The sequence below is a fragment of the Mesoplodon mirus genome, assembly GCF_964341445.2.
Source record: "Mesoplodon mirus genome assembly, chromosome: 5".
Lineage (NCBI taxonomy): Eukaryota > Metazoa > Chordata > Mammalia > Artiodactyla > Ziphiidae > Mesoplodon > Mesoplodon mirus.
This window is the reverse complement of record NC_138980.1, coordinates 42,553,975-42,576,916: the sequence shown is the minus strand read 5'-3', so window position 1 is coordinate 42,576,916 and position 22,942 is coordinate 42,553,975. Positions and strand designations below refer to the sequence as shown.

The 22,942-nt window shown below is 43.0% G+C and overlaps 1 protein-coding gene across 1 annotated transcript in view; it reads left to right on the top strand.

The window, feature by feature from the left end:
- The window catches only part of LOC309805307 (uncharacterized protein), a gene marked incomplete at its 5' end in the record, with an annotated part of 53,083 nt that overhangs the window by 10,923 nt on the left and 19,218 nt on the right, over positions 1-22,942 (top strand). Inside the window, 2 exons of the mRNA XM_082623238.1 lie at positions 15,604-15,731; positions 15,829-15,913. Of these exons, the coding sequence (XP_082479364.1) occupies positions 15,604-15,731; positions 15,829-15,913 (213 nt within the window). The remainder of the gene's footprint in view (positions 1-15,603; positions 15,732-15,828; positions 15,914-22,942) is intronic.

Genomic DNA, 22,942 nt, shown 5'->3' with positions numbered 1-22,942 from the left:
TTTGAAACCACCCGCATGGGCACTAGCAGTAGAATCAATAAGTGAAAATGATTTAGTCTCAAAAGGGAAAAATATAGAGCAACAGAGGTGAGTAGATGGATTCTGTTCATCCTTCTCATTTTTAGAACAAAAAAATACTGAACAAACTAGAAATCCACACCCCTTCTTAGATCCATAAGATTTTTTTTTTTTTTGGCTATGCCGCATGGCATGTGGGGTCTTAGTTCCCTGACAGGGATCGAACCCATGCCCCCAGCAGTGGAAGCGTGGAGTCCTAACCACTGGACCACCAGGGAATTCCCTCCATAAGATACTTGAGGTTATATGGTAAACCAGTGCCCCCCAAACGAGAGTTGGACGAGTGTAGAGAATTACTGAAAGTGGAAGCCACTGGAGCCAGCAACTTCTAGGAACTCATAAAGTATAATAGAAGAATTGCTGGATACACAGTATAGACTAGCTTGAGAGTTAAAAGCTCTAAGAAGGGCTTCCCTGGTGGCATAGTGGTTGAGAGTCTGCCTGCCGATGCAGGGGACATGGGTTCGTGCCCCGGTCCGGGAAGATCCCACATGCTGCAGAGCGGCTGGGCCCGTGAGCCATGGCCGCTGAGCTTGCGCGTCCAGAGCCTGTGCTCCACGACGGGAGAGGCCACAGCTTGAAAAAAAAACCTCTAAGAGGAGCCAGTCTTCTGGAGCCCCCAAAAATTCATTAGTTTTTCCTACAGTGGCCCAAGCAAGTTCTCAGTGGGAAGATTGGGAAAAATTGACTCATGCTCCATGCAGGAAATGGGGGAAAACGTTTTGATACACACACAAAGCATTCTGTTCTCTGTAACTGAGGTCATCCCTCAAGGAAAACTAATTTGCCGAAGTCTTATCTGACTGGGGAAAGAGCAGCCAAACAACTTCCTGACCCTTCAGGTTTTTGATCTAACAAAAGGTGAGGAATAAAAGCCAAGAACCTCTCTGACATACATAGCCCAGGGATTCTCTCCCCGCAAAACATTACAGGTTTAATCATAGCATGAGAACATTTTCCCATCACACACCTGACCACCATATCAACAGCATTCCAGTATAAAAAGAGTGGATTAAAACAAATACCAGACATAGGCTCTATCTATAAATGAATTTCTAGGGATACCCAAACACAGTAGCAGAGAAAAATACAAGGATACTAGAGGATATTGAAGCCCCTGACACTTACCACTACAGCAAATATTAAACATAGTCTAATTCTGGAGTTCCCTGGAGGCCTAGTGGTTAGGACTCGGCGCTCTCACTGCCGTGGCCTGGGTTCAATCCCTGGTTGGGGAACATCCTGCAAACACAAAACAGTCTACTTTGTAGTCAAGGAAACATGAAACATCACACTAAAGGCCTATTTACCTCAGCTCTTATTGTGAAAACTCATAATATTTGGAATTTATTTATTTTTGGCTGCATTGGGTCTTCTTTGCTGCACGCAGGCCTTCTCTAGCTGCGGCGAGCGGGGGCTACTCTTCGTTGCGGTGCGCGGGCTTCTTATTGCGGTGGCCTCTCTTGTTGCGGAGCACGGGCTCTAGGCGCGCAGGCTTCAGTGGTTGTGGCTCGCGGGCTCTAGAGTTCAGGGTCAGTAGCTGTGGCGCACGGGCTTAGTTGCTCCGTGGCATGTGGGATCTTCCCGGACCAGGGCTCGAACCCGTGTCCCCTGCATTGGCAGGAGGATTCTTAACCACTGCACCACCAGGGAAGTCCTGGAATTTATATAACATATGTGCTTCCTGGTTTCACTTCTTGGCTAAAGTTGTTTTGGTTTAATTTTTCCATAAGCAAGCATTTTGAATATCTTCCATAGTCTCGTGGTCCCTGGTCAGGTATTAGCCAACGGGAATTTCAAGCAGAAAAGAGGTAAATGTTGGATTTGAGAGCAGGAGAGATAGATATCTTTCCATGTACATGCACATTTGAAGAGAACATAAAGTAGGTTTTTTTTTAATTGGAGTATAATTGCTTTACAATGTTGTGTTAACTTCTGCTGTACAATGAAGTGAATCAGCTATATGGATACCTATATCCCCTCCTTCTTGGACCTCCCTCCCCACCCCCATCCCACCCATCTAGGTCATCACGGGGCACGGAGCTGAGCTTCCTGTGCTTTATAGCTTGTTCCCACTAGCTATCTATTTTATTCATGGTAGTGTATATATGTCCATCCTAATCTCCCAAAAAAAAATCTACATAAGGAACAGTTCTCACAAAACACCAAATGGAAATTGGCAGAAGAGATCTTTTTTTTTTTTTTTTTTTTGCCACACCGTGTGGCTTGCAGGTTCTTAGTTCCCTGACCAGGGATCGAACCCGGCTCCTGCAGTGATAGTACCGAGTCCTAACCACTGCACTGCCAGGGAATTCCCCAGAAGATCTCATACAACTAAACCTGTAAAAAGATCCCCACATAGGGACTTTCCTGGCGTTCCAGTGCTTAAGATTCCTGGCTTCCATTGCAGGGGGCACAGGTTCTATCCCTCATCGGGGAACTAAGATCCCGCATGCCACGTGGCATGTACAAAAAAAAAGTCCCCACATAACCGAGTAGGAAGGGGAAAAAAATAGGCATCAGGATAGGACTGGCTCCCCTAGGAGGGAATCTGTGAAGGCGGGAGGGTCCACACAGGCAGGGCCTCACCATGTGAAACCCCATTGCCTGCTGGGAGGTCCACCAGCACAGAGAGAGGGGCTGGAGGAGCCTGAACTCTGCTCACAAGGCGTGTGCGTGCTGGCTTGCCAGCAATCAGAGTGGAGAGGTTGGCTCTGAGGGCTGCACTTCCCAGCCCAAAACCCTTGCCGCTTGGCCTGCTAGTAAGCACGATGGCTGGGGGATGGGCCCTGGGAGAGGACTCAGTCTAGCTGCTCGGGGAACAGCGTGGAGGGCCAGGGGTGTGGTCTGGAGCCCGTTGTCAGCTTGCACGTGGCAGGGGCGGGGCTGGCATAGGAGCCCATTATCAGCTGTCCAAGGCAGTGGTGGGTCTGGGAACTTCCTGGCGGTCCAGTGGGTAAGACTGGGGGCCCCGGGTTTGATCCCTGGTTGGGGAACTAAAATCCCACAAGCCGAGAGGGACAGTCCAAAAAAAAAAAAGAAAAAAAAGAAAAAAAAGGCAGTGGTGAGTCCAGCAGTAGCAGTAGAGGACTTTGTTGGCCGCACACCAGGTGGTGGGTGGCAGTGTCACAGGATCACATGTCTCCAGGAGGGAGCGCTCTGGTTCCATCCACCTTACACCACAGCTTGGAGCTGCATCTGGGGCAGACAGGTCCTGGGAGAGCCCTACCACAGAAGCAGCCCAGGTCCCAGGTGGCAGCACAACCACTTCCTGAAGCCACAACACCCTGGTCCCAAGCACCAGCCTAGCACTAGGTCCGGGACAGACAATGGAGAAAGGGATGTGATGTTGGGCTGCTTCTGGGCAGAACTGCAGAGGTGTTCATGGGTGATGCATAGGTTCTCTGTGACCACACGGGCCTCACTTGCTTTAGTGTTCATCTCCTCGGGAACAGAGCACACATTTAAGGGCAACAGAGCCTTATTGAACCCAACCCTTATGGCTTCTACTCCAACTGCTAAGCAGACCCCACCCCCAACAGGGCTTTGACAGCACTTAGCAAAGAGGAGGCCCAACCCAACATCCAGTGCAGGTGCTGGTCGCCACAACACCTGTCACACCCCCTAACAAGGGGATAACCGTCAGCACACTCTGAGGAAAGACATGACTGGCATCCGTACCAAAAACAGCCCTCAAACCAAAAATATTGGACTTACACAATCTACACGGGGACTCTCCCACATAAAATCAGTTCTTTGAGACCACAGTAGGTAACTGTTTCTCCTAAATTCATAGAAGCAGAGAAAGGTAAGTAAAATGAAAAAGCAGAGGAACTACTCCCAATTAAAAGAACAAGAGAGGGCTTCCCTGCTGGCGCAGTGTTTGAGAATCTGCCTGCCAATGCAGGGGACACGGGTTCGAGCCCTGGTCTGGGAAGATCCCACATGCCACAGAGCAAATAAGCCCATGCCGCACAACTACTGGGCCTGCGCTCTAGAGCCTGCGAGCCACAACTACTGAAGCCCGCGTGACTAGAGCCCGTGCTCCGCAACAAGAGAAACCACCGCAGTGAGAAGCCCACGCACCGCAACAAAGAGTAGCCCCTGCTCGCCACAACTAGAGAAAGCCCATGTGCAGCAACAAAGACCCAACACAGCCAAAAATAAATAAATAAAATAAATTTATTAAAAAAAAAGAACAAGAGAAATCCCCTAAAAGAACAAATAATGGGGCTTCCCTGGTGGCGCAGTGGTTGAGAGTCCGCCTGCCGATGCAGGGGACGCCGGTTCGCGCCCCGGTCTGGGAAGATCCCACATGCCGCGGAGCGGCTGGGCCCGTGAGCCACGGCCGCTGAGCCTGCACGTCCGGAGCCTGTGCTCCGCAACGGGAGAGGCCACGGCAGTGAGAGGCCTGCGTACCACAATAAATAAATAAATAAATAAAGAACTCTGAGAATAATTTGCCTCACCATACCCAAGTACAAATCAATGCCACTGCTTATACAGCACATACTAAACCTCAGTCTGCAGAGGCTCATATCATTGCACCTGAGATCTGATGGTATTAACCTTGGCCCTGTGAGTCCCTGTAATCCATAACCATGTAGAGACTTCTAAAGTTTAAGCAAAAGTCAAAGGACTTCTCTCTTCTGCCATGGCTAACTTAGTGACCAACCAATGATGCACTTCATGTGAACAAACACAACACTGATAATATAATCAAGGGACATACTTTCCTGACCAAGGAAAGGGTCCCTACAGCTGATGGCAAACAGACTTTTTTTTTTTTTAAGGAAATGGAGATCCATTGTTTTTTTGTTTTGTTTTGTTTTTATAAATTTATTTTATTTATTTACTTTTGGCTGTGTTGGGTCTTCATTGCTGCATGTGGGCTTTCTCTAGTTGCAGCGAGCGGGGGCTACTCTTCATTGCGGTGCACGGGCTTCTAATTGCGGTGGCTTCTCTTGTTGCGGAGCGCGGGCTCTAGGCACGCGGGCTTCTGTAGTTGTGGTGCGTGGGCTCAGTAGTTTTGGCTCACGGGCTCCAGAGGGCAGGCTCAGTAGTTGTGGCACACAGGCTTAGTTGCTCCGCAGCTGTGGGATCTTCCCGGACCAGGGCTCAAAACCATGTCCCCTGCATTGGCAGGCGGATTCTTAACCACTGCGCCACCAGGGAAGTCAGAAAGTCAAACAGACTTTCTAGGGCCCCTCACTCCCTCTACTGACTACTTGCTATGCTCTGACTATGGTAGATACTTGTATAGAGTAATTACTCATTCTATCATACGTGAACCTACTGAAACCGAAATGAAATGACTCACCAAGACACTCTATATATTATTGATATTATCAACTGAATTATGAAAAACAAAACACTGGGTTCTTGAAAAAGGCATTCAGTAGACCTTGTACCTCTCTTACAACCCTAGTATACAACCCTCATAGGTTATCTTAATGCCCACTTAAACCTTGCTTTCTTAGAGTTAGGTCTTCCTGCTGCTTGAGGCATTACTTAGATTCACTCCCCCAGTCTTTGGGGCCAATAACTTGGTCTGATCATCAGGCTTACTGGCACCTTATAAGTAGAGGCCTTTCTATACCAGACATTTCTGTCAGACTGGTCACTCATGCAGGTCTTCAGTTGACTGTCATGGTGCACCCTGGCCACCACTGTTTTATCCCACTCCCTGCTCTTCCTCCTAACATCACCTGTAATCTGTGTACCCTGCATGTCAGTATTTCATTTTGGGCACCCTCCTTCAAAATCCCTCCAGCTCATCCAACACAAATGTGCTGTTTTCCTACCATTTGCACTCAGGTGCTTGTTGTAGTGAAAGTCACTAGCACTGACCTGGTCACACATGATGTCATTCAACAAACACACCATTAATGCCAACCACGAAATGTCCAAAACACTGTAACTGTAGGTGGCAGACAGCTAATACTTCAGATGTTTTCCTTGAAGGAAAACTCCTTGGCAGTCATGGTAGCTGATGACCACTTGGCTTTTGACTATTAGCCATCAGAGAGAGTTCTGTTCCCCTAAAAGGGTTGCTGGCTGCACGTGGGTAGGCTCCACTAGCAAGGTGCCCCAGGAACACAACAAATGAGACAACAAATTAAGATAAGTAATTGCAAAATGAAGCAACCAACAAGAGGTTAATCTCCAAAATACACAAACAGCTCATGCAGCTCTATATCAAAAAAAAAAAACAACCAAAAAATGGGCAGAAGATCTAAATCCAAAGAAGACATACAGATGGCCAAGAAGCACATGAAGAGATCCTCAACATCACTAATCATTAGAGAAATGCAAATCAAAACTACAATGAGGTATCACCTCACACGGGTCAGAATGGCCATCACCAAAAAGTCTACAAACAGTAAATGCTGGAGAGGGTGTGGAGAAAAGGGAACTGTCCTACACTGTTGGTGGGAATGTAAATTAGTACAACCACTATGGAGAACAGTATGGAGGTTCCTTAAAAAACTGGAGATAGAAGTACCGTATTATCCAGCAATCCCACTCCTGGGCATATATCCTGAGGAAACTGTACTTCAGAATGATACATGCACCCCAGTGTTCATTGCAGCACTATCTACAATAGCCAAGACATGGAAGCAACCTAGATGTCCATTGACAGAGGAATGGAAGAAGATGTGGTGTATATATATATATATATATATATATATATATATATACAATAGAATATTAATCAGCCATAAAAAAGAATGAAATAATGCTATTTGAAGCAACATGGATTGACCTAGAGATTATCATACTAAGTGAAGTAAACCAGACAAAAACAAACATCATATGATATCGTTTATATGTGAAATCTTTAAAAAGTGATACAAATGAACTTATTTGCAAAACAGAAAGACTCACAGACTTTGAAAACAAATTTATGGTTACTAAAGTGGAAATGGGGGGTGGGGAAGAGATAAATTAGGGGTTTGGGATTAACAAATACACACTACTATATATAAAATAATCAACAAGGACCTACTGTATAGCACAGGGAACTCTACTCAATATTCTGTAATAGCTTATATGGGAAAATAATCTGAAAAATAATGGATATATGTATATGTATAAATGAATCACTTTGCTGACACCTGAAACTAACACAACATTGTAAATCAACTGTACTCTAATGTAAAATAAAAAAATTTTTTAAAGGGCAAAAAATAAAATAAGTAATTACATTACTAAAACATTTGAACAGAATTCTGGAAGTATACTGACACTTTCCTAGCTCTCTCCAACACCCTGGGATGACTGAATTCAAATATTTTCTTCAGGCATTGTCATCTGAATTATGTTGCTTGTGCTACATATTTCTCCAGCAAAGATGGGTCTATTTGGGATCAGCAGAGAACCACAATTCAGGGTCTGGAACTATGGCAAGCCATAGACAAGTCCCCACACAGCAAGGAAAGAACACTTTCAGAGGGAGGGAAAGGAAGGTGGGAGGGCTGTAGGAAACAAAGAGTCCATGGCTTTTCATTGAATGAGTCCTTGCCAGCAACCAAGAGGAGTCTTTTTTTTTTCCTGTTGGGCTTGGCTATGTCCTAGAGTGTGAGAACTCCCCCTTCTGGTCTCTCAACTCTATTTTAATTGTGGTTTCTATTTGTTAATTTTTTACAGAGATGTGTCATCATTCAGTCAGTAAACCTAAGGAGTAAACATTAGGAAAGACACTGACTTCATTTTTCATATCTGACTCAATCCGCTTGAGACAACTGCTCACCCTGCCTGGCCCACAATGGGTAAACAAGTTAGGAAGGTTGACACATGCCCCTGTCTTTTTTGTGTCAGCAGGTAGTATGGTCCAAACTTGAAAACCTACAGCCTCTACCCCTGTACACATTAAAGGGCCAACCCATTCTCCTTTGCTCAAGCCACCTCAAACCACTTACCCTACATTCCTTAGAAAGTACCTTTGTGTAATAATTTTTTAAAAATTTTCTTGATGCATGTGGCGACAGCAGTCTTAACATCTGATTCATTTTAGGTAGGGGGTTGATCCTGCCTCCAAAGGGCAGTGATAAAACAGAACGTGGTTACGATGGAACATGTCTTTGGGGTTATAAACACACATTCAGGGTAGGGGATTTTTATAAGACGAGGAAAAGAAATCCAAATACAGACATCCACGTATGATAATGTTTTTAGATGCATTGGTCACAAAAGAAAACCTTTGAAGCTTCTTACATGGGCTCTAGCAGTAGAATAAGTAAAAATGCTGTAGTCTCACAAGTGAGCAACACAAGTGAATGGATGGTTTCTGTTCCAATATATAAAAACTCAGAGTGGGGGCTTCCCTGGTGGCGCAGTGGTTGAGAGTCTGCCTACCGATGCAGGGGACACGGGTTCGTGCCCCGGTCCGGGAGGATCCCACGTGCTGCGGAGCGGCTGGGCCCGTGAGCCATGGCCGCTGAGCCTGTGCGTCCGGAGCCTGTGCTCCGCAACGGGAGAGGCCACGACAGTGAGAGGACCGCGTACCAAAAAAAAAAAAAAAAAAAAAAAAAAAAAAAAAAAAAAACCTCAGAGTGATCATTCTTGTCTTCACAACAAGAAAATACCTGATGAACCTGAAAAGCAATACCTGTTCTTAGATTTAAGAGAGATTTGAGATTACATGGCATAACAATGCTCCCAAAAATGAGAGACAGGTGAATATAGAGAATAACCACTTACCTGGAGGAGAAACAACTGGAGTCCACAAACTCTAGGAGCACAGAAAATGTTAACAATGAATTTACTGGAAACCCAGATTGGACTCGCTTGAGAGTTAAAAGCTTTAGTGAGTTCAGTCTTAAGGAACCCCACAAACTCATCAGTTTCTCCTGCAGGATCCAAAGCAGGTTCTCACCTTGAAGACTGGAAAAAATGACCTCATTCTTCATGCAGAAAATGATAAACACACAAAGCATTCTGTTCTCTGTAACTTAGACCATTCCTTAAAGAAAACTTATTTGCTAAAACCTTATCTTATTGGGGAAAGAGGACAACTCCCAGACCCTTCAAATTTCCTCTCTACAAAAGATGAGGAATAAATCTTTTGCTAAGAAACTGTTCTGAAGTTTACAGTCAAGGGATTTTGTCCCACCAAAACATTACAAGTTTAATCATAACATAAAAGAACATTTTCCCACCCAAATACCTTACCACCATATCAACAGGGCTCCAGTATAAAAAGAGTGAATTGAAACAGAGAGTTGCTAGACACAGGCTACTTAAGATAGGCTTTCTAGGGATATCCAAACAGGACACTTGTATGCAGTATAAGTAGTAGTAAAAGGGAAGTTTATAGTGATAAACATCTATATTAAGAAAGAAGGATATCAAATTAACAACCTAACACCTCAGAGAACTAGAAAAAGAACAACAAACTAAACTCAAAGTACAAAACAAATCCTCTGAAAACTGCAAAACATGGTAAAAGAAATCAAAAAATGTATAAATAAATGGGAAAACTCCCAATTTCATGGTTCAGAAGACTTCACATTGTTGAGTTGCTGCTACTCCACAAAATGATCTAGAGATTCAACACGATACCTATCATAATCCCAGCTGTAACCTTTATAGATATTGGCAAGCTGTTTCATAAATTTATGTGGAATTTCAAGGGAACTAGAATAGCCAGACCAATCTTGAGAAAGATAAACAGGAAATTTCCTGGTGGTCCCATGGTTAGGACTCCGAGATTCCATTGCCAAGGGCCTGGGTTCAATACCTCGTCAGGGAAATAAGATCCCACAAGCTGCTCAGTGCGCCCCCCCCCAAAAAAGAAAGAAAAACAAAGTAGTAGTATTAATATTTCCTGACATCAAAGTGTTACCGAGCCCGAGCTCTCGCTCCACTCGCCGCACGACAGCCAATGAATCGGAGACGAGGTGTTGAGACAAGGAACACGACTCTATTTGGAAAGACGGCTGATGGAGAAGATGGCAGACCAAAGTCTCAATATAACCATTTTATTGGGGTTTGGATGCCAGTTTCTTTTATAACACAGAGAGGGGGAGGAGATGAGGAAGTAAAGTAAAAAGGCCATAAGTTTTGCAAATATCACCTGGAATGGCCAGCCTCGGAGGGTATGTGTTAATTTCTTCTTTCCTGTAGCCATCCACAGGTGGACAGGTTCCAGATGTTTCCCTGAACAAAGGCACTTTGGTTCAACATTCAGGCAGAGGGGCAGGGTTCCCCAAGGCAGGCCATTATGTATAGACAGTATCTTTTTAGTGAACAAAAGCAGCGGAAAACAAAGGTTAAAGTAAAAGAAATAGATCCAACGTGTAGTCAGATTTGGCTATCCCGTTACAAAAGCATTATACTAAGCAAAAGTAATCAAGATAGTGTGAAACTGGGCTTCCCTGGTGGCGCAGTGGTTGAGAGTCCGCCTGCCGATGCAGGGGACACGGGTTCGTGCCCCAGTCCGGGAAGATCCCACATGCCGTGGAGCGGCTAGGCCTGTGAGCCATGGCCGCTGAGCCTGCGAGTCCGGAGCCTGTGCTCCGCAACGGGAGAGGCCACAAGAGTGAGAGGCCCGTGTACCGCAAAAAAAAAAAAAAAAAAAAAAAGATAGTGTGAAACTGACACAAGCCTAGACCATACAGATTTATGGAACAGATTGAGAACTGAGAAATAAGCCCCTGTATCTTTGGTCAACTGATCTTTGACAAAGGTACCGAAAATGGGGAAAGAATATTCTTTTCATAAATTGGTGCTGGGCCAACTAGATAGACATATGCAAAGAAAGAGGCTGTACTGTTACATCATACCATAATCAATAATTTACCAAAAAAGATCAAAGACCTAAACATAAAACAATATAATACCAATAAAGATGTTAAAAAAATAAATAAAATACTTAGGTAAAACATAGGGAAAACTTTCTGACCTTGGATTTGGCAAAATACTGTTAGATATGACACCAAGAGCAATAATAGGTAGGAAATAGGAAATAATAGGTAGGAATAGGAAAAATAGGTAAATTGGACTTCATCAAATTAATGACTTTTGTGCTTCAAAGGACACCATTGAGGAATTCCCTGGTCATCCAGTGGTTAGGACTCTGATCTTCCACTGCAGGGAGCACAGGTTTGATCCCTGGTTGGGGAACTAAGATCTGCATGCCGCTCGGCCAAAAAAAAAAAAAAGGACACCATCCAGAAAGTGAAAACACCCTTAGGAATCTTTGTGTGCTATTGCTGAGGCTATTAAATTGTGTCGCCAGGATGAAAAACAACATGGCAGTTCATCAAATATTTGGAACTGAGTTACCATTTGATCTAGCAACTCTACTTCTGGGTAAGTACTCAAAAGAATTAAAAGCAGGAACTCAAACAGATATATGTCCACTCGTGTGTCTATTAGCATTATTCACAATAGCCAAAAGGTGGAAGTAACCCAAATGTCCATCAGCAGGTGAGTGGATCAAAAAAACTTGGCACTGGGGCTTCCCTGGTGGCACAGTGGTTAAGAATCCACCTGCCAAATGCAGGGGACATGGGTTCAAGCCCTGGTCCAGGAAGATCCCACATGCCACGGAGCAACTAAGCCCGTGCGCCACAACTACTGAGCCTGCGCTCTAGAGCCGATGAACCACAACTGCTGAGCCCAAGTGCCACAGCTACTGCAGCCCGCACGCCTAGAGCCCATGCTCTGCAACAAGTGACGCCACCACATTGAGAAGCCTGTGCACCTCAACGAAGACCCAACACAGCCTAAATAAAGAAAGTAAAAATTTTTTTAAACTAAAAAAAAAAAAGTTGGCACTTAACATTCAATGGAGTATTAGCTTTAAAAAGAAAGCAAATTCAGACATGCTACAACATGGATGAACCTTACGAACATTATGCTAAGTGAAATCAGCCTGTCAAAAAAGGTTAAACCCTGTATGATTCCATTTGTATGAGGACCTAGAGTCGTCAGATTTATAGAAATAAAAAGTAGAGTGGTTGTTACCAGGGGCTGGGGTAACGGGATAATGAAGAGGACTTTTTTTCTAATGGGAAAAGAGTTTCAGTTTTGCAAGATGAAAATAGTTGGAGATTAGTTTCACAATGTCAATTTACTTCCCACTACTGAACTATACAGTTTTAAAATGTTGAAAATGTAAACTTTATGGCATGTGTACATTACCAGAATTAAAAGTAAAAATTTTAAAGCAGGAGAATGGAAACACAACCCACAGAATGGAGGAAAATTTTGCAAGTTGTATATCTGATAAGAAACTTGTCTCGAAAATATCTAAATACCTCATATAACTTAATTATAAAAAGTCAAATGAGTCAATTTAAAAGTGGCAAAGGATTGAATACACATTTTTCCAAGGAAGATATACAAAGATGGCCGAGAGTATGTGAAAAGGTGCTGGACATCATTAGTTATCAAGGAAATGAAAATCAAAACCCCGGGGAGATACCACTTCAAAACCACTAAGGGGCTTCCCTGTTGGCACAGTGGTTGAGAATCCACCTGCCAATGCAGGAGACACGGGCTCGAGCCCTGGTCCGGGAAGATCCCACAAGCCCTTGCGCCACAACTACTGAAGCCCGTGCACCTAGAGCCTGTGCTCCACAACAAGAGAAGCCACCACAATGAGAAGCCCACGCACTGCAACGAAGAGTAGCCCCCTCTCGCCACAACTAGAGAAAGCCCGCGTGCAGCAACGAAGACCCAACGCAGCCAAAAATAAATAAATAAATAAATTTATTAAAAACAAAACAAACAAAAAAACCACTAGGATGGCTGGAATCAAAAAGTGAGATAACAAATGTCAGGGGTATGGGGGGAAATTTGACCCTCATAAACTGATGGTGTGAATATAAACTGGTGTAGCCACTCTGTAAAGCAGTCTTGGAGTTCCTCAAAAATTAAACCTAGCATTATCATATGATCCATTAGTTCCTCTCCTAGGTATATGCCCAAGAAAAATACATGTTGGAACAAAAACTTGTACATGAAATTTATAGCAATGTTATTCATAGTAGCCAGAAGGTGAAAACATACCAAATATCCATGAACAGACGAATATATAAACAAAACATGTTTTATCCATCCAATGGAATATATTTCAGCCATAAAAATGAATGAACAATTGATACCTGCTACAACACGGTTGTCCCTTTTTTAAAAATTATGCTACATCAATGAAGTCAGTCACAAAAACCATAGATACTAGGATTCTTTTCATATGAAAACCCTGAAAAGGGAAATTTATAGAGACAGAACGTAAATTAGGCGTTGCCTAAGGCTGGGGTTTGGAGGAGGAAGATGGGACGATTGGGGATGGCAGATAAAGGGGAGACAGTTTTCTTTTTGATGTGACCAAAATGTTCAAAAATTGTGGTGATGATTGCATTTATCTATAAATATACCAAAAACCACTGAATTATACACTTTAAAGTGGTGCAGTGTATAGTATGTACATTATATCATAATAAAGCTGTTGAAATAAGTAAATAAATGCATTAAGCACTTTGCAATGCAAGAGTTCTGCAATCCAGTCTCTTCAGCGTCTTGGAGTTTCCAGGTTAACACATCCATCACCTCACATTGTTTGTGTGTATGTGTGGTGAGAATTCTTAATCCACTGTCTTAACAAATGTACAATATAGTATATGTAGATCAGAAAATCATCACATTGTAATCTTCAAATATAGACAATTTTATTAATCAATTATACCTCAACAAATCTGGGGGTGGGGGAAGAGGTTCCAGGTGCATCTCAAATTTACATAACGATTTATTGTTTTCTTACATTAGTGAAATAGGAATCAGTTGTCTTAGGGATATTATAGTCGCTTACATTTCAAGTTCTCTAGGGACAAAGGCAAAAACTAATCTAAAATAAATGTCCTTACCTGAGAATTTAATGAATACATCTCACACCCTGTGCTTAGACTGAAAAGAGTCCTTGAGCCCAACTAGGACTGTAGGGTTCAAATTTCCCACCAGAGCCAAGTGCTTGGGATTCCGTCTCTTAAGTACCAAATGAGTGGGGTTGGACCACTGATGGATGGAAGAAAGCTCAGTGCTGTCAAGGATCAAAGATTTAAATGGATGGAATTCCCTGGTGGTCCAGTGGTTAGGACTCCATACTTTCACTGCTGAGGGTGCAGGTTCAATCCCTGGTCAGGGAACTAAGATCCTGCAAGCTGTGCAGTGCAGCCAAATTTTAAAAAAATAAAAAATAACTTAAAACTGAAGATTAAGATGAAGCCAAATTCTTTATTACAGATGATGAGGTCACATTTCAGTTTCTGTGTTTCTGAAAAAGGGTCACAGTTCCATGAGTGGCCTCCCAGCCTTACACCAAACCCTTGAGAAATAAAATACTGCCTGCCTGCCATGTCAGTAAACAAAGGATGTTACATTTATCAGCAACTGCAGTGAGCCGGGGAGCCCTGAGGGAACTCAGGAAGGAAACAAAGAATACCTACCATCTAGCAGCCATCAGACTGCAGCCACTCCCAACAGTGGTGAGCCCTGAAGAAACTCAGGATGTGAAAACATAGGATACTGTAGCTGAGGTACACATCAAAGGAATGATTTCAGTGAGTCCAGACTCTTGCATCTTCCCATAGATAGAAAAGTGCTAAATTCCTTAACTTGAGATATCTAGTTTTCTCTTATTAACAGTAATCTTTTGTTCCTACTACCTGCCCTTTGTTGCAAAACTCCTGTATATCCTAGCTACCCCCTCACCTCCTCAGAGCAATCTTCTCAGGGTTGCTTAAGATGCTGCCTCCCAGGCTTGGAGTCCTCAGTATGTCTGCCGAATAAAACATAACTCTCAACTTTTAGGTGGTGAATATTTTTTTAGTCGACACACTTGGCCCCTAGAGAACACAAGACCCTCTTTTCCAGTGTGGCCAGGGGTTGGGTTGCACCCTGCAGGTTTGCAAACCCATTAACTGCCCAGTCTCAAGACCAAAGAAAGAGCCCGGAATCAGCCGTAGAGAAATTAATGGTTTAAGGGATAGGGGATCTTACATGTCCGAAGCAGAAGGCTCCTGGAGCTACACCCCACTGTAGACAGCAGATGTCAGGCAGAACGGTCTTCGTTGGGTGGGAGTTACCAGTAATGGAGGAAACTGACCTCAGACTGGCTCATCAGTTACCAGGAAACCTCACCACCCCTTTGATAAGCTGTGAAAGTGGAGATAGTCTGATGTGAAGATTAGAACAATCAGTAGCCGGGGGCAAGTACCTAAGCATTTACTGATTAGGCTCTAAGATTAAGAGAGAGGATCAGTCATGTGAATAGGGTGTAGGTGAAGCAGGGCCTGGTAGAGCAGGGGATGTACAGAGAGCGAGAGAACAGCCATCTTGGGTGGCCTGATCATACACCTGCCTGGGCTACCCTCATGCTCTGTGCTTAGCTGCTCCATTGGGAAACTCAGTCAGAAATTCCCTGCGCTCATGTGTTCATATAGAGCTGGGCGAAAAAGTTCTGTTTCAACGCAAAGGAATCAGGCTGGGTCAGGTTTCCGCCCCACCCGCTGCCCTCAGCACGGGTCGGGACAGGGGCGGGGCGGAAGCTAGTTTCCAAGAGTCACACGTCCTCCCGCCCAGCTGTCACTCAAGCACTGGGGGACGCGGCCTTGCAAACTGTCCAATCAGGGGCGCCGCTTGGGCAGGTGGGTGGGGCGACGCACTGCTCTAGCTCGGGCGTTTTCACTCCCTCAGGCCAGGCTAGCGATCCGGTTTCCTATCCTTCAATGACGGGGGTGGCAGTGCCTCGGAGTCTGTCGCGCTGTGACCTGCGGTGGTCATGGGAGTCGTAGGAAGGATTCAGAGAGACCCAGGAAACCTAGAAATGGTGAGTGTGGGTTACCAGGGAGCGGAGGTGGAGCGGGAGGGAAGGAGGCGTTGGTTGGAATTGACCCGAACCAGCTGTGATGGTACCGGGCCTCCCCGCTGTCAACTCCGGAGTCTTGAGGACGCGAGTGGCGCCGCTCGGACCTCGGTCCCCTCCGTCCGGCAGCGTGGGGGCGGGGCCGGCAGCCGAGGCCCCGGTGTCCTGTCCCGTCACTGCAAGCCGCGGCTTCGGCCCCGGCCCCGCAGCCCCACGTCCGCCCCAGATTGTGTGGTGACCACCGGGAGGGTCATCAGGGGACCCTCGTGACGCGGGCTCTGTGGTTCGTGCGTGAGAGGAGCTGTGGTCTGGGGGGTCCCCAGTCCTTACTTTCTCCCAGGGGGCACCCGTTTTCTCTTTGAGTTTTCCAATTATTTGGGTAACAGAGTCTCAAATCCACGACCCTGTCCCTTCAACCTAGCTCTTTCTAGGGCTGGTAATAAATCCCTAAATTTTCACAATCCACCCCAAATTCCCAAAGCCATCTTTCCTTCTCTGATTCGCAGCATCATTATCAACCATTTGTCCTCCGTGGTACATTTCAAACAGACCCAGTATTTTAACTATTTATCATTTTCCCCCAGAGCCCTGGATGGCCCTTTTTTTTTTTTTTTCAGTTTACTTTTGTCTGTAGGTGTTTTCCATGAGAAGAAAGCAAAGAATAACCTCCTGGAATTAGGTTGTTCAAAATCCTTGTGCCTCTCCTCCCAGCCTCATTCCTGGGCACAGACATCCTGGGCACAGACATGGGTGGAGGTTCCTCTTTAAAACTTTCCTGGGTGATATGTGCCGTCAGCATTGGCCCTCCCTGGGATTGTCACCTTTAAAAGATTTATTCATGTATTTAAACATCATTTTTCAATCAGATAGAATGTATTTAATCAATACAGCTTCAAAGACAGTAGTATAAAATATTTTCAAAGAGGCAAAAGTGGTGAATTTCAGAAAAAATAAAATATTCCAGAATTACATTCCATTTACAAATTCTTGTTTTGCTTTTTTTCTTCCCCCAGGTGTGTGTAGTAAGTTTCTGAGGACTATTCTTTACTTTTGGGTGATTTCAAGTGAAATTCTCAGATTGTGTGGTGTCTGCTGCGACTTGCAGACCAAGTGTTCAAGTGCGATTAAATATTTTCAAACCAGGTCCTTGCTTTGGGAATAATCATTAACTGACATCTTTTCTTCTGAAACGAGTAGATATTTTGTGTTTTCTGGTTGAACTAGTAACAGTGGCTTACAATTTTCTTATCTCCTTTCCACATAAATGATGGGTTTAAATTATTTTGCTGGATTGTTCAAACACCAGATTTGTGTCAGTTAAAACATCAACCATGTTCCAAAGCAACTCCAGTGCCGAGCAGAGGCCTATAGTCAGTGATCCACGCTTCTTTGAGCCTGTAAAGAGGACTTGCAGGTCCAGTTGTTCTTCCTGGGGAGCCTCCCCTGCAGGTGTCCTACATGCTTACACCCATCATAGAAGGAGACTTATGCTGAGAGAGGCTACAGAGCCCTGGAAAGCTGGGGGTGCACCTGGAAGGAGGTGGGATTGATTCCCTTTCTGAGGTTGTAGTTGTGGTTCCATAGGCCTAGACATTTCTAGACGTCACGTGTGAGTTGTACATCCACAGTGTAGGTGCACTCAGTATAATTTGTGCACACTGAGAGAGTGTTACGATCACATCCTCAGTCTTGTGGACAAAGGGTTTATGAATTTGGGTCAGAACTTTAAACTGAATCAGGCTGAGAGTCTCCTGACTTGTGAGACTGGAACCTAGTGGAGGCAGCACTTCCATGCTTACAGGACGCGGGAGGGCGTGTCAGCTCCCAGAATTCATTCATGTGGCTCCTCAGCTGTCCCTACCCTCCTTCTCCAGCGACTAACTCACTCTAGGGGTTATATCTTAGACCCCAAGTCTGGGAATTTGGTCATCTTTCTGAAAGTGGGTTTTTCTTCTGAACTGTAGCTAGAAGGCTGCTGATCTGTGTTGATTCCAGTATTTGTGTTTCTTTTGTTGTTGTTGGAATCATTTATTACTTCCGTGACAATTTTTGATCCAAAAATGGTATTTGAGTACCACATTAAAACACTGTGATTTTTAATGGTGGTTTATAGCAGAGCAAACGGTTTTATTTTATACAATTTTAAAAACTATACAATTTCTCCTTTTAAGGTGAGTTCCCTCATTCAAGTTCTCCAGGTTTATTGCAGTCGTGTGTGTGTGTGTGTGTGTGTGTGTGTGTGTGTGTAAAAGGTGCCTCTGTTTTGTTCTGGGGTTGGTCCAAAACCAGGTAGAGTTCCAATGCGTGCAAAGCTTTAAAATTCTACCTTAAGGAGGTTTAATAAGCCAATATCAATTTCCAAGTACTTTGCAAAAATTGTTAAATTTTTCACATAAACACTGGAATCCTCAAAATCACACAGTCATTTCAAATATGTGTTTCTTTCTTTTTTTTTTTTTTTTTTTTTCCATTTTTTTTATCACTGAAGTATCACATCAGCTAACAGTAATGGGAAGAAGAATGTGCTTTTGTTTGAGAAGTTTTGAAAGAATCACATTGGAAAATAAGAAAGCAAAAATATTAAGGAAGAATGAGGTCAGTAGAAATGATGAGTAATTGTCTCCAAAAATCATCTCCTACATAAAAGAAATGAGAACAATTGTCAAAATCATCTTTTTATGAACTCTGGAAATTAAAAGTTTGCAGCATTGGAAAATGATTATTCAAGAAAATCAGCTGCATCTGAATATTTCAAGACAAAAAAGACCTAAGTGAATTAACAATCAAATGCAAGGCATGAACCTTGTATAGCTACTAACCCTAAAATAAACATATATATAAAATGAGATTTTGGAGACTATTGGGAAATTTTAATATAGATTGAGCATAAATTATATATATATATATTTTTTAACATCTTTACTGGAGTATAATTGTTTTACAATGTTGTGTTATTTTCTGCTGTATAGCAAAGTGAATCAGCTATACGTATGCATACATTCCCATATCCCCTACCTCTTGCGTCTCCCTCCCACCCTCCTTATCCCACCCCTATAGGTGGTCACAAAGCACAGAGCTGATCTCCCTGTGCTATGTGGCTGCTTCCCACTAGTTATCTATTTTACATTTGGTACTGTATATATGTCAATGCCACTCTCTCACTTTGTCCCAGCTTACCCTTCCCCCACTTGTGTCCTCAAGTCCATTCTTTACGTCTGCATCTTTATTCCTGTCCTGGCCCTAGGTCCTTCAGAACTTTTTTTTTTTTTTTAGATTCGATATATATGTGTTAGCATATGGTATTTGTTCTTCTCTTTCTGACTGACTCTAGGTCCATCTACCTCACTACAAATCACTCAATTTCATTGCTTTTTATGGCTGAGTAATATTCCATTGTATATATGTGCCACGTCTTCTTTATTGATTCATCTATTGATGAACACTTAGGTTGCTTCCATGTCCTGGCTACTGTAAATAGTGCTTCAATGAACACTGTGGTACATGACTCTTTGAATTATAGTTTTCTCAGGGTATATGCCCAGTAGTGGGATTACTGGGTCATATGGTAGTTCTACTTTTAGTTTTTTAAGGAACCTCCATACTGTTTTAGTTTTTTAAGGAACCTCCATACTGTTTCTTTGAGATTTTTCTTGTTTCTTGAGGTAGGACTGTATTGCTATAAACTTCCCTCTTAGAACTGCTTTTGCTGCATCCCATAGGTTTTGGGTCATTGTGTTTTCATTGTCATTTGTCTCTAGGTATTTTTTATTTCCTCTTTGATTTCTTCAGTAATCTCTTGGTTATTTAATAGTGTATTGTTTAGACTCCTTGTGTTTGTATTTTTTATAGATTTTTTTCCTGTAATTGATATCTAGTCTCATAGCATTGTGGTCGGAAAAGACACTTGATACGATTTCAATTTTCTTAAATTTACCAAGGCTTGATTTGTGACCCAAGATATGATTTATCCTGGAGAATGTGCCATGAGCACTTGAGAAGAAAGTGTATTCTGTTGTTTTTGGATGGAATGTCCTATAAATATCAATTAAATCTAGAATTAAATCTATCTGATCTATTGTGTCATTTAAAGCTTGTGTTTCCTTATTAATTTTCTGTTTGGATGATCTGTCCATTGGTGTAAGTGAGGTGTTAAAGTCCCCCACTATTATTGTGTTACTGTCGATTTCCTCTTTTATAGCTGTTAGCAGTTGCCCTATGTATTGAGGTGCTCCTATGTTGGGTGCATATATATTTACAATTGTTATATATTCTTCTTGGATTGATCCCTTGATCATTATGTAGTGTCCTTCTTTGTCTCTTGCAATAGTCTTTATTTTAAAGTCTATTTTGTCTGATGGTCGTTGAGTGGAGCTGGGTCTTAGTGTTGAGATGGAGATCTCTGGGAGAGCTCTTCCTGATAGATATTATGTGGGGGCCGGGAGGTCCCTGGTGGTCCAATGTCCTGAACTTGGCTCTCCCACCTCAGAGGCTCAGGCCTGACACCCGGCCAGAGCACCAAGACCCTGTTAGCCATACGGAGATGAATTAAGGAAAAGCTTGAGGGTAGATTTAGGGAAATCTTCCATTATTCCTGTTGCTAGAGGATCTACATTTCATCTGGAAAGGACATAAACCTGGTAATCTCACTTCAGGCCTAGCCCATCCACCTTTTTTCCCTTTGTGCTTAGTGTGTTTCTCTTGCTCATACCAGGCCCTGTGCAGAGGTCTTGCCCCCAGCCTTTCAGACCAGAGTTCCTTGTGAAATGGCTGAGCCAACACTTCAGCTCGGGACGTGCGCTGAAGTTCCTCACAGGACACTCAACTCAAGTTGGCAGCAGGCCGTGTGCAGAGACCAAGGATAAATTATATTAAGGATGGACTAATTTTTTTTTTTAATTTTTTGCCTTATAACAATTTTAATCAGTTATACATATACATATGTTTCCATATCACCTCCCTTTTGCGTCTCCCTCCCACCCTCCCTATCCCACCCCTCCAGGCGGTCACAAGGCACCGAGCTGATCTCCCTGTGCTATGCGGCTGCTTCCCACTAGCTATCTACCTTACGTTTGGTAGTGTATATATGTCCATGCCGCTCTTTCACTTTGTCACAGCTTACCCTTCCCCCTCCCCATATCCTCAAGTCCATTCTCTAGTAGGTCTGTGTCTTTATTCCTGTCTTACCCCTATGTTCTTCATGACATTTTTTTTCTTAAATTCCATATATATGTGTTAGCATACAGTATTTGTCTTTCTCTTTCTGACTTACTTCACTCTGTATGACAGACTCTAGGTCTATCCACCTCATTACAAATAGCTCAATTTCATTTCTTTTTATGGCTGAGTAATATTCCATTGTATATATGTGCCACATCTTCTTTATCCATTCATCCGATGATGGACACTTAGGTTGTTTCTATCTCCGGGCTATTGTAAATAGGGCTGCTATGAACATTTTGGTACATGTCTCTTTTTGAATTATGGTTTTCTCAGGGTATATGCCCAGTAGTGGGATTGCTGGGTCATATGGTAGTTCTATTTGTAGTTTTTTAAGGAACCTCCATACCGTTCTCCATAGTGGCTGTACCAATTCACATTCCCACCAGCAGTGCAAGAGTGTTCCCTTTTTTCCACACCCTCTCCAGCATTTATTGTTTCTAGATTTTTTGATGATGGCCATTCTGACTGGTGTGAGATGATATCTCATTGTAGTTTTGATTTGCATTTCTCTAATGAGTAAAGATGTTGAGCATCCTTTCATGTGTTTGTTGGCAGTCTGTATATCTTCTGTGGAGAAATGTCTATTTAGGTCTTCTGCCCATTTTTGGATTGGGTTGTTTGTTTTTTTGTTATTGAGCTGCATGAGCTGCTTATAAATTTTGGAGATTAATCCTTTGTCAGTTGCTTCATTTGCAAATATTTTCTCCCATTCTGAGGGTTGTCTTTTGGTCTTGTTTATGGTTTCCTTTGCTGTGCAAAAGCTTTTAAGTTTCATTAGGTCCCATGTGTTTATTTTTGTCTTTATTTCCATTTCTCTAGGAGGTGGGTCAAAAAGGATCTTGCTGTGATTTATGTCATAGAGTGTTCTGCCTATGTGTTCCTCTAAGAGTTTGATAGTGTCTGGCCTTACATTTAGGTCTTTAATCCATTTTGAGCTTATTTTTGTGTATGGTGTTAGGGAGTGATCTAATCTCATACTTTTACATGTCCCTATCCAGTTTTCCCAGCACCACTTATTGAAGAGACTGTCCTTTCTCCACTGTACATTCCTGCCTCCTTTATCAAAGATAAGGTGACCATATGTCCGTGGGTTTAACTCTGGGCTTTCTATCCTGTTCCATTGATCTATCTTTCTGTTTTTGTGCCAGTACCATACTGTCTTGATTACTGTAGCTTTGTAGTATAGTCTGAAGTCAGGGAGCCTGATTCCTCCAGCTCCATTTTTCGTTCTCAAGATTGCTTTGGCTATTCGGGGTCTTTTGTGTTTCCATACAAATTGTGAAATGTTTTGTTCTAGTTCTGTGAAAAATGCCAGTGGTAGTTTGATAGGGATTGCATTGAATCTGTAGATTGCTTTGGGTAGTAGAGTCATTTTCACAATGTTGATTCTTCCAATCCAAGAACATGGTACATCTCTCCATCTATTTGTATCATCTTTAATTTCTTTCATCAGTGTCTTATAATTTTCTGCATACAGGTCTTTTGTCTCCTTAGGTAGGTTTATTCCTAGATATTTTATTCTTTTTGTTGCAATGGTAAATGGGAGTGTTTCCTTGATTTCACTTTCAGATTTTTCATCATTAGTATATAGGAATGCCAGAGATTTCTGTGCATTAATTTTGTATCCTGCAACTTTACCAAATTCATTGATTAACTCTAGTAGTTTTCTGGTAGCATCTTTAGGATTCTCTATGTATAGTATCATGTCATCTGCAAACAGTGACAGCTTTACTTCTTCTTTTCCGATTTGGATTCCTTTTATTTCCTTTTCTT